Source organism: Giraffa tippelskirchi, chromosome 2 (genome assembly GCF_054371585.1).
Source record: "Giraffa tippelskirchi isolate mGirTip1 chromosome 2, T2T-mGirTip1v1.2.pri, whole genome shotgun sequence".
Classification (NCBI taxonomy): Eukaryota; Metazoa; Chordata; class Mammalia; order Artiodactyla; family Giraffidae; genus Giraffa; species Giraffa tippelskirchi.
The window spans coordinates 99,784,026-99,803,165 of record NC_137276.1 but is presented as its reverse complement, the minus strand read 5'-3'; the positions used below and the strand labels follow the sequence as shown (position 1 = coordinate 99,803,165).

General features: G+C 38.9%; 1 protein-coding gene across 50 annotated transcripts in view; it reads left to right on the top strand.

Moving 5' to 3' along the window:
• Nucleotides 1–19,140, top strand: part of CEP63 (centrosomal protein 63) — an 86,682-nt gene that overhangs the window by 16,711 nt on the left and 50,831 nt on the right. For all 50 annotated transcript variants that reach the window (XM_081569713.1, XM_081569748.1, XM_081569714.1 and 47 more), the window contains 3 exons: nucleotides 12,181–12,276; nucleotides 13,113–13,235; nucleotides 18,861–18,974. In XM_081569713.1, coding sequence (XP_081425839.1) covers nucleotides 12,181–12,276; nucleotides 13,113–13,235; nucleotides 18,861–18,974 — 333 coding nt within the window. The remainder of the gene's footprint in view (nucleotides 1–12,180; nucleotides 12,277–13,112; nucleotides 13,236–18,860; nucleotides 18,975–19,140) is intronic.

The following is a 19,140-nucleotide window of genomic DNA, read 5'->3' as shown; positions in this document are numbered from 1 at the left end:
ATTTATGTTGAGAAATGCCATTAGAATTTTGATACCTACTGCATTGAATTTGTAGATTGCTTTGGATAGTATTGCCATTTTAACAATAGTGATTCTTTCAGGCTTTCATCTTTCCACTTATTTGTGTCCTTTTCAATTTCTTTTGCTAATGTCTTGTAGTTTTCAGTATACACGTATTTCACCTTGTTGGTTAAATTTACTCCTAGGTATTTTTCTATTTTTATGCAGTTGTAAATGGGATTATTTTCTTCAGTTTCTCTTTTTGATAGCTTGTTATTAAACACAATAGATTTTTTAATTGATTTTGTATCCTGTAGTATTACTGAAATCATTTATTAGTTCTATTAGTATGTGATGGAGTCTACAGTTTCCTAGCTATTTTCATGTCATCTGCAAACAGTGACAGTATTGCTTCTTCCTTTCCAATTTGAATGCCTTTTATTTCTTTTTCTTGCCTAACTATTCTGGCTGCAGCCTCCAATACTGTGTTGAATAAAAGTGGTGAAGTGAACATCCTTGTATTATACCTGATCTTAGAGGAAAAGCTTTGAGATTTTCAGCATTGAGTATGATGTTAGCTGTATGCTTGTCATGTGTGCCATTAACTATGTTAAGGTATGTTTCATCCATACCTGCTTTGTTAAGAGATTTGAGATTTTTTATCATAAATGAGTGTATTTGAGTTTTGTCAAATATTTTTTATGCATCTACTGAGATGATCATAGCATTTTTGTCTCCGTTTTGTTATATAGTGTATCCCATTGACTGATTTACAGATGTTGGACCATTCCTGCATCTCTGAAATAAATTTCACTTGATAATGGTATGTGATCCTTTTAATGTATTGCTGAATATTTTGTTGAGAATTTTTGCATCTGTGTTCATTAGGGATATTAGTCTGTAAAAAAAAAAATTTTTTTTTTGTAGTACTCTTGTCTGGTTTTGGTACAGGGTAATACTGCCCTCATAAGTTGTGTTTTGAAATGATCCCCCTCTTATATTTTTTGGAAGAGTTTGAAGAAGATTGATATTGATTCTTCTTTGAATGTTTCATAGAATTCACCAGCGAAGCCATTTGGTCCTGGACTTTTGTTTGTTGAGAGTTTTTGATTACTGATTCAATCTGCTTACTAGTGATTGGTCTGTTCAGACTTTCTATTTTATCGTCATTTAGTCTTTGAGCATATACATTTGTAGGAGTGTATCCATTTCTTCTGGTTTGTCTAATTTGTTGGCATATGATTGTTCATAGTAGTCTGTATGATCCTTTGTATTTCTGTGGTATCACTTGTAATATCTCCTCTTTCATTTCTGACTTATTTGAGTCCTTTCTCTTTTTTTTCTTAGTCTAGCTAAGGTTTTGTCAATTTTATTTGCCTTCTAAAAACTAGCTCTTAGTTTCACTGATCTTTGTTGTCTTTTTAGTCTCTATTTCATTTATTTCTGCTCTAAAGGACGACAGAGGGCGAGATGGTTGGATGGCATCACCGACTCAATGGACATGAGTTTGAGTAAACTCCTGGAGTTGGTGATGGACAGGGGGGCCTGGCGTGCTGCAGTCTATGGGGTTGCAAAGAGTCGGACACAACTGAGTGACTGAACTGAACTGAATCTTTATTTCCTCTCTTCTATTAACTTTGAGCTTTGTTTTTTCTTTTTCCAGTTCATTAAGGTGAAGTTAGAGTGTGTATGAGACTTTTCTTGCTTCTTGAAGTAGGTATTTATCACTGTAAACTTCCCTCACAGAACTGTTTTTACTGTATTTCATAAATTTTAGCATGTTAATGTTTATATTTTTGTTTTTCTTAAGGTATTTTTGATTTCTCTTTTGATTTCTTCTTTGGCCCATTGGTTATTCAGTAGCATGTTGTTTAATCTCCACATAGTTGTATATTTTCCATTTTTCATCATGTAATTTCTCATTTCATGCCATTGTGATTGGAAAAGATGCTTGATGCGATTTAAATATTCTTAAATTTATTAAGACTTGGTCTCTGGCCTAACATATGATTTATCTGTCTATTAAAGATGTTCAGTATATACTTGAGAAGAATGTATATTCTGTTGTTTTTGGATGGAATGTTCTATAAATATCTGTTAAGTCCATATAGTATAATATGTTGTTTAAGGCTGATATCTCCTTACTGATTTTCTGTCTGGATGATCTTTTCATTGATGTAAGTGGGATATGAACGTCTCCTATTATTATTGTATTGCTGCTTATGTCTCCATTTAGGTCTGTTAATAATTGTGAGACATATTTAGGTGCTCCTATTTTGGGTACATAAATATTTACAAATGTTATATCCTCTCATTGAATTGACCCCTTTATGTAATGCCCTTTGTTGTCTCTTATTAAAAAGTATGTTTTAAAGGTTTGTTTTTTGTTTGTTTTTAATATAAGTATAGCTAATCCATCTTTCTTTTTTGGTTTTCATTTGCGTGGAATTTCTTTTTCCACCCCTTTACTTTCAGTGTGTCCTTATATCTCAAGTGTGTCTCTTGTAGGCAGCGTATATAGGAGTGTGTTGCTTTTTATTTCTTCAGCCTTTTTATGGCTTTTGGTTGGATAATTTAGTCCATTTACAGATAAAGTAATTATTGATAAGTATGTGCTTGTTGCCATTGTGTTATTTGTCTTCTAGCAGCTTTTGTAGTTTTTCTCTGTTCCTTTCTTTTGCTCTCTGCCTTTGTGGTTTGATGACTTTCTTTAGTGGTATTTGTATATCTGTTTCTCTTTCTCTTTTGTTTATTTATTGTAGGTTTTTGCTTTGCGGTTACCATGAGACTTACATTTAACAACTTATATCTGTAACAGTCTGTTTTAAGTTGATAACATCTGAAGTTTGATCCCATTCTGAAACTCAACATTTGCTCTCATGTTGTATGTTTTAATGTCACATTTTATATATTTTTTTCTTGTGCATTTTTTAGCTAATTATTGTAATCATAGTTTTTTCGTTTAATCTTTAAATTAGCTTTATTAGTAATTAATCCACTACGTCACTATATATTTACTTTTCCAATGATAATTATCCTTTCATTTGTGTTCTTGTTACTAACTATAATTAGCATCCTTTCTTTCAGCTTAAAGGAGTCCCTTTAAAATTTCTCATAAGGCCAATTTAGTGGTGGTGAACTCCTTTCAGTTTTGCTTGTCTGAAAACTCTTTATCTCTCCTTTGATTCTGAATGAAAATTTTGTTGGGCAGAGTATTCTTGATTGGAAGTTTTCTTCTTCTGGTACTTTGAATGTATCATGCTTTCTGGCTTACAATGTTTGTGCTGAAAGATCAGCTGATAGCTTTATGAGAGTCCCCTTGTACAGAACTAGTTTTTCTCTCACAGCTTTTAAGATTATCTCCTTGTCTTTAACTTTTGATATTTTAGTAATAATGTGTCTTGGTGTGGGTCTCTTTGATAGCATCTTTTTAAATATAATTTTATTTATTTATCATTTATTTTTGGCTGTGCTGGGTCTTTGTTGCTGCGTGAGCTTTTCTCTGGTTGTGGCGAGCAGAGGCCACTCTCTAGTTGTGGTGTGCAGGTTTCTCATTACAGTGGGTTTTCTTGTTGCAGAGCACAGGCTCTAGGGCATGCAGGCTTCAGTAGTTGCAGCACCAGGGCTCAGTAGTTGTGGCTCCTGGGCTCTAGAGCACAGGCTAAATAGAATAGTTGTGGCCCATGGGCTTAGCTGCTTTGAGGCATGTGGGATCTTCCCAGATCGGGGATTGAACCCATGTTTCCTGCATTGGCAGGCAGGTTTTTTTTACCACTGAGCCACCAGGGAAACCCTGGTAGCATCTTGTTTGCAATTCTCAGGACTTCCTGGATCTGGATGCTTGTTTTCTTCCCCAAGTTAGGGAAGTTTTCAGCCATAATTTTTTCAAATAAGATTTCTACTCCTTTCTCTCTTCCACTTTTAGGAGCCCTATAAAGTGAAAGTTTGTTTGGTGTTGTCCCATAAGCTCCTGAAGCCTTAGGACAAAGGTCCAAGACAAGTAAAGGGGACTCGTTCACAGAAAGCCTGTGGAGTGTGCCTCATTCTACTTTCTGTACAGTGCCTTAAGGGTAGTAGCCTGCCAAGAACTATCCCTCTGATTGCCATAGTCCTGTGGGATCCAAGAATGCAATTCCTTCCAGTCACCTAGAGCTAGGTAATCAAAGGGAGGCCCCTGGGCACAAGCCATGTGTACAGCCATGCCATCTGTGCACTGGAGGCAGCAGAGTATGAAAGCAAAGGTAGTGCCCTCCAAGGTCTCTGGAAAGGATTGCAGTCAATGCCAAGATGCATGCCTAATCAGAAGCTTGTCCCTTAGCAGTCATGATGATCAGTTAATAGTCTCCCTTCACAGAAAGAGTACAACTCCAGAGTCTGTTGCCTTTTGCTGTGCCTTTGTGATAGTAGCTGTTTAAGAACTCTTTCTCCTTGGGTTGCAGTCCTGTAGGACCCATGAGTAGAAGCCCCACTGACCACCTTTGCTTAGTCGCTCAGTCGTGTCTGACTCTTTGTGACCCCATGGACTGTAGCCCACCAGGCTCCTCTGTCCATGGGGATTCTCCAGGCAAGGATACTGGAGTGGGTAGTCATGCCCTCCTCCAAGGGATCTTCCCAACCCAGGGATTGAACCTAGGTCTTCCCCGCATTGCAGGTGGATTCTTTACCTTCTGAACCACTAGGGAAGCCCAAGAATATTGGAGAGGGTAACCTATCCCTTCTCCAGGGGATCTTCCCAACCCAGGAATTGAACCAGGGTCTCCTGCATTGCAGGTGGATTCCTGCAAATCCACCAGGGAAGCCCCCACTTACCACCAGAGCCAGTTAACGTAGACGTGTTCTCTAGCAGTAGTCACAAAAGTCCGGGCACCTGACTGGGGCATGAGCTCCTTCCTGGGTGACACCGATTATTACAGTTCTTAGGACCCAGAACACGAAGCTCCCTTGGCCCCTAGAGCCAGGTAATCTAGAATCATATCCTGGGCAGGAGCTGTAAAAAATTAGGACATCAGGGAAAGTTTCTCTTCCAGGATATAGTGATGCTCTGGAGCATGACAAAGGTGGTACCTTCCAGTCTTTGTTTCCAGAGGGTTCCAGCAGGATCTTAGCTGTGTGTGTTGAATAAGAGCCCTGTCCCTTTAGCTGAGGTTTGAACATAAGCTGGTGGGGCTTACTCACTTTAAGTCTAGCCTCAATTGGCTGCCTCTGAGCTGGACTCTGGGGTGGTTGAGTCCAAGCACATGAGCCCTCCAAGAGGTGTTTCTCAGGTTGCTATCATTTTGTGGATCTTGGCACACAAGACCCATCGGTTTTTAAAAATTAGATGTTTGGAGGCTCACTTCTCAAGTGCATGTCTTAAAAGTTGAGGTGTCCAAGGTGAGGTTTGAACCCTTTGCTCCTCAAGGAGAAGCTCTGAGTTTTGAGTTCCCTTCTGGTTATGGTTGCTACACTAGGGGTGAGATTTATGGTGAGATTGTCTCCATCTCCCCTACAGGCTTTTGTATGGTTTTCTTTTCTTTTGTCCAACATGTAGTTGTCCCTCAACCAAGCTTTAAGTTTTTTTCCAAGAAGAAATTGTTCCATGTTTAGCTGTAGATCCAGTGAGTCTGAGGAGGGAGGTGAGTTCAGAATCTTCCTACATCAGTCTCTTGAATTGTTAATACTCTTTTTTATAATGCATAGAAGGCATTTGTATGTCAAATTCTGGTGTTTGTTTTTTTTTTTTTCAGAAGAAAAATTCATTGGTGAAAATGCATAAGAATGTTAATGTTTTTAATATTTCAAGGATCATGTTACCTTGGTCACATGTAGTACATATGTAACTTCTTTAAGAAAATGTAAAGAGAGTCACATGATCATTCTATTACATGCCCATGTCAATAATCACTGAGTTTAGTGAATGTTGCTTTTGGCCGCATTGTGTGATTAGTGTAAAAAGTTAAGTCCAAATTCAACAATTTGCTTCTTTTGGTTAGGTTTAAAATAAAATTCAGAAAACAAAAAAATGTACATTTACACTTGTTGAAAAGAAAAGGGGAAAAGAAAGAAAAGAAGAAAATAAATACTATTTATGATCTCACCACCCAGTGTTATTGATGATTTTTGGGAAAAGTTTAATAACATTTGCTAATTGATTTCTTAATTTAGCTGATACAATAAAAAGAACACTGAATATTGGAAGAGAAGCAGAAAGCATATATAAGTGCAAGAATGTCCTCTAAATTTCTGGCATGAATGCTAATCTCAGAAGGATTGGAAGGACTGTAGGTTAACACTGGTCCCAAGCCCCACTTGGATGGGCTTTCCTACCAGTAGGATCACCACTCATTAGTGCTGTTGTTCTGCTTCTTAAGGGCACTTCTGTGAGTGGTACACTGAGATTTTGATTCTGTTGATGGTACTGCACTTATCAAGAATATCTTAGAAATGTTTCATGTCACAAGGAAAGTGTTAGGCTTCATAAAGTGTTTTTTTCCTTGTCAAGACAATCTCTCAATGGTTGGCCTTTTGCAGTTTGGGTCATAGCAGTACAGTTGACTCTTGTACAATGTGGGGGTTAGATGCATTGACTCCAGTGCACTCAAAAAATCCACGTAGAACTTTATAGTCAGCCTTCTTTATCTGGTGGCTCAAACGATAATGAATCTGGCTGCAGTGCAGGAGATCTGGGTCCAATCCCTGGGTTGGGAAGATCCCCTGTAGAAGGGAAAGGCTACTGACTCCCGTATTATGGCCTGGAGAATTCCAGCCCATGGGGTCAGAAAGAGTCCCACACAACTGAGCTACTTTCACTTTCACTTTGTTTCTCTTTATCTGAGAGTCCACATTCATGAATTCATGTAGTACTGTAGTATTTATTGAAAAAAAAATCTCTATAGAAGTGGACCCATGAAGTTCAACCATGTTGTTTAAGGGTCAACTGTACATAGTTACATTGGCTATATTAGATTGTGTTCTGAGATGCCACTTGCTAAACTGAAATTTATTTTAAAATTTGGGTAGACTTTTGAGAATGTATTTTAAACTTATATCTCATGAAAAGATATTGAAGTTGTTGAAAAAGTGCATGGAATGATAATCATATATTTTTTTACTTGTAATTTAGGTAGAGTCAGTGCTCCTTGGTAAGTTACTTTAGTTACCACTTCTTTATTTCTCATGAGGCAAAACACAAGTAGTTCCATTTAGTAAGTTAAGATGATAGTGGTTTCCTAGTTAAACACTGTACCGTTGACCCTTGAACAACCTGGGAGTCAGGGGGCACCAATCCCCCATGCAGTTGAAAATCTATGTACAATTTTACAGTTGACTCTTGTATCTTGGGGCTTTCCTGGTGGCTCAGACGGTAAAGAATCTGCCTGCAATGCAGGAGATTCAAGTTTAGTCCCTGGGTCAGGATGATCTTCTGGAGAAGGGAATGGCAACCCAGTTTTCTTACATGGAAAATCCCATGGACACAGGAGCCTGGCAGGCTACAGTCCATGGGGTCACAAGCAGTCAGGCACAACTGAGTGACTAACATTGTCACTTGTATCTGTAGTTCTGAATCTGTGGATTCAACCAACTTTTTGGATAGTGCAGTACTATAACACATGTTTATTGAAAAAAATTCCTGTATAGGTGGATCTGTGCAGCTCAGACCTATGTTGTTCAAGGGTCATATCTGTATATGTAGATATCTAAGTTGTTTATCATGTTAGAAACTCCCATGTATGTTTCTGTGAATTAAAGAAATTCCCTAGTGTGTAATTCTGAGACTATTTTGTCACTCCAGGGCTGTTTAAATTTATTCCTGTAGCTTAATTTTGATGTCACAGGCACTACTGCACTACAGGCAGACTTCATTTTATTGTGCTTCACTTTATTGCACTTTACAGATACTGTATTTTTTACAAACTGAAGGTTTGTGGCCACCTTGAGTTGAACTCAAGTGTGTAAGCATCTTTTTTCTAATAGCATTTGCTCACTTCGTGTCTCTGTGTCTAATTTTGGTAATTCTTAATTTTTTAAACAAATTATTTACTTATTTTCAGCTGTGCTGGGTCTTTGTTGCTGCAGAGGCTTTCCTCTAGTTGCAGGGAGCAAGGGCTACTCTAGTTGCAGTGCATGGACTTCTCTTTGTGGTGACTTCTCTTGTTGCAGAGCATGGGCTCTAGAGCACATGGGCTTCAGGAGTTGTGGCTCCTGGTCTCTGGTTGTTGTTGTTGTTGTTGAGTTGCTCAGTCATGTCTGAGTCTTTGTGACACCATGGACTGCAGCACGCCAAGCTTCCCTGTCTTTCACTATCTCCCTGAGTTTGCTCAAACTCATGTCCATGGTGTCAGTGATGCCATCCAACCATCTCATCCCCTGTCGCCTCCTTCTCCTCCTGCCCTCAATCTTTCCTAGCATCAGAGTCTTTTCCAGTGAGTCAGTTGCATCAGGTGGCCAAAGTGTTGGCGCTTCAGCTTCAGCATCAGTCCTTCCAGTGAGTATTCATGGTTGATTTCCTGTAGGATTGACTGGTTTGATCTCCTTGCTCTCCAAGGGACCCTCAAGTGTCTTTTCCAGCACCACAGTACAAAAGCATCAATTCTTCAGTGCTCAGCCATCTTTATGGTCCAACTCTCACAACTATACGTGACTACTGGAAAAACCATAGCTTTGTTAGCAAAGTGATGTCTCTGCTTTTTATTTGTTGTCTGGGTTTGTCATAGCTTTTCTTCCAAGGAGGAAGCATCTTTTAATTTCATGGCTGCAGTTACCATCTGCAGTAATTTTTGAGCCCAAGAAAATGAAATCTAGTACTGTTTCCACTTTTTCTTCATCCATTTACCATGAAGTGATGGGACCAGGTGCCATGATCTGAGTTTTTTGAATGTTGAATTTTAAGCCAGCTTTTTCACTTTTTTCTTTCACTTTCATCAAGAGGCTTTTTAGTTCTTTGTTTTCTGCCATACGGGTGGTGTCATCTGTGTGAGGTTGTTGATATTTCTCCTGGCAATCTTGATTCCAGCTTGTGAGTCATCCAGTGCAGCATTTCTCATCTGCATATAAGTTGAATAAAGCAGGGTGACAATATACAGCCTTAACTTACTCCTTTCCCAATTTTGAACCCTCTGTTGTTCCATGTCCCGTTTTAACTGTTGCTTCTTGACCTGTACACAGGTTTCTTAGGGGACAGGTCAGGTGATCTGGTATTCCCATTTCTTTCAGAATTGTCCAGTTTGTTGTGATCCACACAGTCAAAGGCTTTAGCGTAGCCAATGAAGCAGTAGATGTTTTTTGAAATTCCATTGCTTTTTCTATAATCCAGCATATGTTGGCAATTTGATCTCTAGTTCTGCCTTTTCTAAATCCAGCTTGAACATCTGGAAGTTCTTGGTTCACATACTGCTGAAGTCTAACTTGAAGAATTTTGAGCATAATCTTGCTAGCTTGTGAAATAAGTGTAATTGTACAGCAATTTGAACATTCTTTGATATTGCCTTTCTTTGGGATTGGAATGAAAACTGACGTTTTCCAGTCCTGTGGCCACTGCTGAGTTTTCCAAATTTGCTGACATATTGAGTGCAGCACTTAACAGTATCATCTTTTAGGATTTGAAATAGCTTTGCTGGAATTCCATCACCTCCACTAACTTTGTTTGCAGTGATGCTTCCTAAGGCCCACTTGACTTAACACTCCAGGATGTCTGGCTCTAAGTGAGTGACCACACCATTGTGGTTATCTGGGTCATTAAGACCTTTTTTGGTACAATTCTTATGCATATTCTTAATAGTTGTGGCCCATGGGCTTAGTTGTACCGCGCATAGCATGTGGGATCTTCCCAGATCAGGGATTAAACTTGTGTTTCCCACATTGGCAGGAGGATTCTTTGCCACTGAGGCCCCAGGGAGGCTCGATTCTTGCAATATTTTTTAAAATTCTCTACCAGCATAAAGATTATGACTTATTGAAGGTTCTGATGATGGTTAGCATTTTTTTTTTTAGCAATACAATGTTTTTAAAATTAAGATAGATATATGCATTGCTTTTAGACATAATGTTCTTGCACATTTAGTTGACTATAGTACAGTGCAGACAACATTTATATGTGCTGGGAAACCGAATTCATATGACACATTTTATCACAAAATTTTCTTTATTGTGGTGATCTGGAAGGAACCTTCAGTATTTCTGAGGTATTCCCATACTTAATACTTAAAAAGAAATTGACGGGATTGAGCAGATGGGCTCCTTTGTAAGGATTTGAAGATTACAAGTTTGGACATCGAGACGTAAAAGATATTTAGAAATGTAGCTGTCAGTGATTTGCTGCTTCATTGGTTGGGTTGCTGGAAGTTGATTAAGTTTCAAGAGGTAAAGTGCGTTTACCAAATACTAATGATAAGAATCTGTTCCATAGAGTTGATCTGTGAAATTGTAATTTCACTGTTATTGGTAGTAATATATTTATTAATCTACTTGAACAGCATATGATAGAAGAATGTAGGCCTTTAAGTTTTTGTCATTTTTATTTGTTTGTAAGTTTCAGGCCTAGAAGCAGTTAGCCCCATGGTATAAACCAGTGCTACTCAAATGACAGGTTCAAGGTGAAGTAACGCTTGCACTGGGATGTAAATCAGTGCATTGCATCCTTCACATCACAGAAAGTTTTGCTGTATAAAAATGTCAGTTGCACCAAACAGTGTTTTTTGTAACATAATTGATTTACATTCTGCTTCAAGGTTCTTACCTCATGTTGGATTGCTGTTGTGACCAGGTCCAGCCCATCTGCAGTTCATACTTGGAGGAGTACTAGTATAAACAACTCATTTCATAAGTGAATGCTTTATATGTTTTCTGATTATACTGTTTGGATTGGATTGGTTTACCTTGCTGCTGTTGTTACCTTCTAATGCCCTACAGAGCAGGTAGACCTAATGCAACAAGTGAGGGATTTGGAGTCCTGGCTGTGCATTTTTTCACCTGAATGTCCTTGGACAAATAATTTAATGTCTCTGAACCTGTTTGATCCTGTGCAAAATGAGGATATAATTCTTATGTTCCCATGTTGTGAAGATTGAGTTACAGTTTCAGAAACCACTTTAAAAACTCTAAATTGCAGTTAAAATGATATCATCCATACTGACAGTTTTCAAAATTTGGCCTCCTTTTCTCTGCCTAATGTGTATCGCTGAGTGAGGGAATTGTTTGTACTAGTAATACATATACTTTCTTTAAGAAATTTAAATATTGTTGCTTGACCATTATGAACCAGACCCTGGTAAATAAATAAAATTTAACAATTGTTTCTTCATATTTTATACTAATGCTTGACTCTTATAATAAGTGAAAAGAAAAATAGTTCTGTAAGGCTCATAAGAAAAAACAGTGATCATCTGCCCTATTCCTCTGAACCTAGGATTCTTGCTTCTCTAAGACAGTTCTTTTGGTATCTTTAACTCCTTTTTTTTTATTTTGGCATTCTCCTCTTGTTTCTAAATAACATTTTATGGCGTATTCTTAATTTTTAGTCTTAGCCATTTATCTAATAGGACTTCCCAGGTGGCTCAGTGGTAAAGAATCCACCTGCTAATGCAGGAGATATGGCTTTAATACCTGAGTGGGGAAGATCCCCTGGATTAGGAAATGGCAACCCACTCCAGTATTCTTGCCTGGAGAATCCCACGCACAGAGGGGCTTGATGGGCTACAGTCCATAGAGTCGCAGAGAGTCAGACATGACTGAAGGACTTAGCACAACACTAAATTTGTGGGTAAATCTAAATGAATATTGACTGTATATAACAAGAGCTTTCAGCCTCCTGGTGTCTTTCTAATGTTAGTATTCTGTGCTTTGCTTTATAGAATTTATTCTTGAAGTCGCATAGATTTTTGTTCAGTATTTTTAGATTCCAAGATTCTTGTAACTTGTTAATTTTTTGTGAGGTTTTTTTTTTTTCCTAGTGAAAAGGGTTAGGAAGAATAAATGAGATAGAGCAAATTTTCATCTAAACCTAGAAATTCTAGAACAATTGCTTATTTTGTATTTTTTTGAAAGTGTTATGAATTATTAAATAATTAGGTATTTGACTTCCTGAGAAGTTGCACAGTTGAGAACATGTCTTTACAGATAAGTACAAAGGTTATTTTCTATTTTTATGTTTCTGGGTAATTGTTTCAATGCTAATGAAAAATACTACCACCTCTCTGCTTTTAGATTGGAATATTGCATCAGCAGGTAGAAAAACATGAAAAAGTCAAGCAAGAGATGGCCATGGAGTATAAGCAAGAGTTAAAGAAACTACATGAAGAAGTAAGATTTTAATTCTATTATATATTTATAATTCTGTCTCTTCAACCTTGAGAATTTTGTTAATGAGCTGGTTTCTACTTTATAAAGTGGATGTATGTATTCCATGGAAGATATTGGGGTAGAAATCTTTCTCTGTTCTTAAACCCAGAATCTTGCCTTTTATATGTTTGATATTACCTACAACAATGATTCTAAAATATGTTTCTTGGTTGAGTATCTGAAAGAAATAGAGTTATTTTTGTATAATACATGAAATGCTGATACCAAAAGCTTATGTTAAATGTTTTAGTTTTTGAGTCGAGTCAGTTACTAGATTTTAAATAATGGAAGATTCAGAGGTTTCAGAAGCATTTTGGGATAGATTAGAAAGATAAGAAAATTCTACCAGTTAACTGAATTGTATTCTTCAGATTGGGAAAAAAATACTTTTTATTTAATTCCGGAGCATTCCTCTCCTGCCTAGTGAATATCAGTGTTCCACTGGGGAATAGTTTTAAGAACCACAGGCCTGGAGAAAGGAAAAAGAGTGTTTATTTGCTGCTTTTACTGTGAGGATGGGTTGTGGGGCCCCTATGTGCAGGGCTACTGTATATTATAATAAAAAATTAAACCATTGTTTTCTTTATTAAACTTTTCTCTTTATTTTTTCTTTGACTTTTTTTTTTTTCTGGTGTTTACTTTTTGTTTGGAGTTTTGAGTTTGGTATTTTATCTAACATGTTCTCTATTTTCAGGGATGCTAGTTAGCTCTACTTGTGCTTTCATAATGCCAGTTAGTTTTATCAGCACTGTTTACACATCCTTAAATTTTAAGTCTAGAAATAACTGTGTCTACAGTTAGGCAGACTGAAGAGAAGCTATGAAAAGCTACAGAAAAAACATGTAAGAGACTTCAGAGGAAATGCCAAAAATCACAGGGAAGATCGGTCTGAAATTGAGAGGTTAACTGGAAAAATAAAGGTATGTTCATAGTACTGATTGGCTTGTAGTGATTGTCAGCCTTCATGTAGGAAAACTCTGTTTCTAATAGTGCTATTTCATGAAGCCAATTTTCTCTCACCTGCAGGACTACCACTGAGCTATTTCAAAGGTGGGAGGGTGTCCTGTCATCATCGGGTTCCCTGTGGTTACTAGCTATCAGTAGTTCTCAAGAGGGTGGTGCCATCCTTTGAGGGCATTGGAAATATTTGAGACATAGTTTTGGTTGTCAGAATGACTGGGAGTGAAGCTGGTGAGTAGGGCACAGGGACCAGGGACCCTAAACATGACTGGGCCTGTTCCACCCAGGAAAGACCTATTGTACTGCAAGTGCCAACACTAAGGAACATTGATACCAGTTCCTGGCTGTCCTCGTGGGTATTGTCCTTGTTTTATTTATCACCTAACAGAGTGGGGGCTTAGTAAGTGTTGAAGGTATGTGGCTTTTTTGTACACAGTACTTTGCATATCAGGTTATTTATTCTTAGTTCCCATTTAGGTATGATAAGTCACTTGCCTCCCTATTTGCTGACTCTGTTTGAGTAACTCCATGATTGTATATCTTCATTCCCTAGAGGAGTTAAGGAAGTTGAGACTTAACACCACCAAGAACAGCACGGGGCTGTCACTTTTTCCCCCTTGAATCCACCACTTCTCTCCTCTGTCTATGCTCTTGGTTCTCAAGTGTACCTAAGTGTTAACCAGGGTCCTTTTTAGTCTCCCAGAGATTCTGATCCAGTAGTATGGCATGTGAGCTAGGACTGCATTTTATCTAGCTCCCCCAGCTGATGTTAATTTGACAAACATTGTTCAACATCTTTGTATGACATCTTTGTATGATTGCTTACAATGTTTCTACTCAGAGTGACCTGTCACCCACTAATACTGTTTTATTACTACTACCTAGAATTTTAATTTCTGCTTTTAATATTTTTTTACATCTCAATATTTTTCTATATTTGAAGAGCTTAGAATCAGATTTTGCTTTCTCTCCAGGCTTCTTCACTGGTACCTGGGTTTTTGCACAAAACCCCTCATGTTCTTACTCCCCGTTACCACTTCCAGACCATTCTGTTTTCTTTGTACCTCAGAGTCTCCATCTTTGATTTTCATGTCATCAGCATATACCACCATCCCTGGTGGCTCAGTGGTAAAGAATCTGCCAGTCAACACAGGAGATTCAGGTTCCATCCCTGGGTTGAGAAGATCCCTTGGAAAAGGAATTGGCAACCCACTCCAATTTTCTTGCCTGGGAAATCCCGTGGACAGAGGAGACTGGCAGGCTGCAGTGCATGGGGTCTCAAGAGTCAGACACAATTTAGTGACTAAACAACAACAACAATGTACATACAGGCAAAATTAGTCATCTTCTGGTCCCTGATTACTCCCCTGGTCGATTGCCATTCTCTCCAACATTGCTCTTACCACAATTCTTGAGGATTTTGGTATCCACAAGAATGATCCTTATAATACTGTGGTCTTTGGTTCAGTGGTGTTCTTTCCTCCAGAGATATTTTGATCTCCTGTCTGTCTCTTTTCCCTTTTCCCATTGTATTTCCTTAGGTGTTGTCACTAGCAATACTTGCAGCCCTCCAAGAATCACATTTTTAAGCATCTCGTTCTTTCTGACTACCATCCCCGTCTTTTCAGCTTGCTCCCTTTTATTCCTAATGCTTGATAATCACCTGATTCCCCATTCCTTAAAGTGCTTGGATCCGGCCACTTGTCACTGCTCCATACCTACCTTGTGTCCGCACTTAACCACTCCTTACCCAGCTTCTATCCCATGGTTACACTCCTTGTATTCCCCTTCCATTCCTGTGCCCTCTCTTTTTTGTTGTTGTTGTTCTTCAGTGGCTCAGTTGTGTCTGACTCTTTGTGATCCCATGCACTGCAGGGCTTCCCTGTTCTTCACCATCTCCCGGAGTTTGCTCAAACTCATGTCCATTGAGTCAGTGATACCATCCAACCATCTCATCCTCTATTGCCCCCTTCTCCTCCTACCCTCAATCTTTCCCAGCATCAGGATCTTTTCCAGTGAATCGGTTCCATCAGGTGGCCAAAGTATTGGAGCTTCAGCTTCAGCATCAGCCCTTCCAATGAATATTCAGGGTTCATATCCTTTAGGATTGACTGGTTTGATCTCCTTGCTGTCCAAGGGACTCTCAAGAGTCTTCTCCAGCAACACAGTTCAAAAGCATCAATTTTTCAGCGCTCAAGCTTCTTTATGGTTCAGCTCTCACATCCGTACACGACTACTGTGGAAACTAGAGCTTTGACTATACGGACCTTTGTTGGCAAAGTAATGTCTCTGATTTTTAATACGCTGTCTAGGTTTGTCATAGCTTAGTTAGTCGCTTAACTTCAGTCATGTCTGACTCTTTGCGACCCCATTGACTATGATCCACCAGGCTCCTCCTTTGACTCTCATTAAATCCAGCTTTCTCCCCACTGTCTACCTGTCATTTGTGGCAGATCATGGCTGGAGAAAAATACGATCTTGCTGACTGGCCTCATTTTCAATTTGTGTTCACTCATCTCAGATGGGTCCTCATGCTGTCCAGAATCATATTTCTCCTCACTCTCCCCTTATTTTTCCATAATGACTGTTTCATACTTTCTGTTTTCTTGAATTTTTAACACTTTGCCCCGCATCCTCACTTCTGGGTGATGACCTTTGTATTTCATTGAGAAAACTGAAGCAATGAAAAGATAATTTACACAGCTTCCAACCTTTCTGCCTTCCTATTTGCAACTGTTTCCATATACTTTGCCTTTCTACTGAAGGATCTGTCCATGCTCTCCCTGTTCCCTTTCCACGACGCCGCTCCAGAAATTCTCCTCTATTCTGCATCCTCAGGTTTTTCCTCCCTACTGGATATTTTCCACCAACTTGCAAATTTCCCCGCTCTTAAATATCCTTTGTTAACCTCTATTTTTGTCCTTTGGATACTGTCTCATTTTTCTCCTTCATTTTATAAAAAATGAAGTCATTTAGCTAAAGTTGTTTAACTAGTCATTTAACTAAATGACTTTAGGTATCTATATTTGTCTCTAGTTCCTTTCCTTCCATTTTTCTTACACTCACTCGGTAAGCCTTTCTCTCCTCTGCAGAAGCTATTGGCATGGAGGTCACCAGTGAATTCGCATTACTGAAGCCTGTGTCCACCCTCATCTTCCATATCCTGTCTGCAGCATTGGACTCAGCTGGATTTGGCTCTCTGGATTTGGCTTGGAGAACAATTGTACTTTCCTGGGTTTTCTCCTACCTTGTTTGCCATTCCTTCTCAATTTTTTTTCTCCTTGGCCTTTTAGCATTGGAGCACCGTATAGCTGTGTTGTTGTGCCTCTTCTTTTTCCTGCCGAGGCCACTCCCTTGGTGATACTGTTCAGTCTCAGAGTTTTAAGCACTGTGTATATGTTGATAATTCCTATATTCCTATATCTAGTCTTGACTTTTGGCTACAGAATAATTTCCAACTTCCCATTTCACATCTCCATACGATATCTAAAGCTGTCTCAAACTTGACATGTCTAAAATAAAGTCCCTGACGTTTTTCTTCCTCGTCTTCCAGCACCGTTTCTGTTTTAATTAATGCAACTCTATTCCTCAGGTTTCTGAAGCCTAAAAACCTTGGAGTCACCCATGATTTCTCTCTTCTCAGCACAACAGTCAGAATGATTCTGTTTAGTTTAAGTTAAATCATGTTCTCTCCTGTACATAAATTTACAGTAGTTTCTCCTAAAAGACAAAGTTATCATAATGACTTACAGAGTCTCACTGCCTACTAACTCTGACCTTTCCCTTCCTTTTTTTCCCTTTTACTCACTACCCCCTAGCCATACTAACCTTCTTGCTCATCCTTGAACATGCCAAGATGCTTCCACGTCAAGGCCTTGTACTTCCCAGAATAGTATAACTTCATCTCCATCTCCCTGGTGTTTACTTTCATGTTACTCAATCTAACCACTCCTTTTGCAAACTGCAACCACCAACTCTGAGTACTCCATGCTTCATTTTCCCCAAAGTGAGTACAGTTGGCTCTCTGTATCTATGGATTCTGCAGCCATGGATTTAACCAACTGTGGATCTAAAATATTCTGAGAAAAGAAAATTCCAGAAAGTTCCAAAAAGCAGACCTTGAATTTGTTATGCACAAGCATTTACATTGTATTTATAGTTATTTACACAGCATTTACATTGTATTAGGCATTATAAGTAATCTAGAAATGATTTCAAGTCTGTGGGAGGATGCACATTAGTTACATGTGAATAACATACCATTTCTTATAAGGAACTTGATCATCTGTGAATTAAGTAACCACAGAGGTCTGGAACCAGTCCTCCACAGATACTGAGGGACAACTGTATTGCTGTCTAATTACTGTACAATAATGTGTTGCCTGCCTCCCTCCAATTGAGTGGGGCTAGAATTTTTGTTTGTTTTGTTAAATATTGTATCCCTAGCACTAGAACAGTACCTGGAATATATGTGGTAGAAACAATGAGTGAGTGAGTATCAGCTGCTGCTGCTGCTGCTGCTGCTGCTAAGTCGCTTCAGTCGTGTCCGACTCTGTGTGACCCCATAGACGGCAGCCCAACAGGCTCTCCCGTCCCTGGGATTCTCCAGGCAAGAACACTGGAGTGGGTTGCCATTTCCTTCTCCAACGCATGAAAGTGAAAAGTGAAGTCGCTCAGTCATGTCCGACTCTTAGCGACCCCATGGACTGCAGCCTACCAGGCTCTTCTGTCCATGGGATTTTCCAGGCAACAGTACTGGAGTGGGGTGCCATTGCCTTCTTCGAGTATCAGCTGGTGAACAGTAATTACCTCAAGCTAGCATGCTTCTGGGGTTGAGACTCTTGGAGGACAGTGATAGAAAGACTGAGTTTCCTTTCCCTTAGATTTGCCTCGTGTTCATGAATATTGGGCTCACTTTCTTGATCGTGCACCTTGAAGTTATTATTGGTCCATCATTAATTTTGAACTCTTTGGCTTTGGGTTATAGATATCTGTTAAAATTTAATACAGATTTTTTTTTATTCATGTCTTTATAGTTCTGTTGAGATAATAAAAATTTGGATATCAAAGGATACTGTGTTAACTGAATCTGTCTGGTTCCTGAGTTTTAGACTTTGATGAGAATTGGGCTCCCCAGGGATTTATCTGAACATTTGTTTTAATCTGTTCAGTTCCTGGGTTTGGATATCAAGAATTTGGGTAGTGAGGGATAACTATAATCATATTTTGAAATTTTCATTATCTTAACATCAGTTTTCTGAAAAATCACTAAAAAATTATAACAACCCTTAGGTGGCAGCAGATCTTTGAAAATCATCTTGAATCCAGTGTTTAATATCTGTGTGTCGTACTCTTCACCATTAATGTGTTAAATTTAGAAAGACAGATATCCAGAGGCACAGTATGTAAGGAATTTAGTATTACCCTACAGTTCTATCAGCTAAGTGAGTAATGGGGCTCCTGCTGTGGAGAAAGGTGCATGTGTACCCAGGGACCTGGGGAAAAATTAAAGTAAAAGTGAATCTGGAAGGTGGTGACAGCAAGGGGAAGCACTTAGAAGTTAAGTACCTTAATTGCCTCTTCAGGAATTTCGTCAGAAATCACTGGACTGGGAGAAGCAGCGCCTGATTTATCAGCAACAGGTGTCTTCTCTGGAGGCACAAAGAAAAGCTCTAGCTGAACAATCAGACATAATTCAGGTAAGTTTAAGACATTTTTGGAATAATGAGAGGCAGACAGGTTTCGATTAAATTTGAACCAGCTTTAAAAATGCAGTGCCGTGTGCTCACCATGCTCACCCCTATTCATGCCCACTGCTCCTGTGCTTGCTGCTTTCCTTCACTGGGTCCTTCCTCCCTCGCTCGG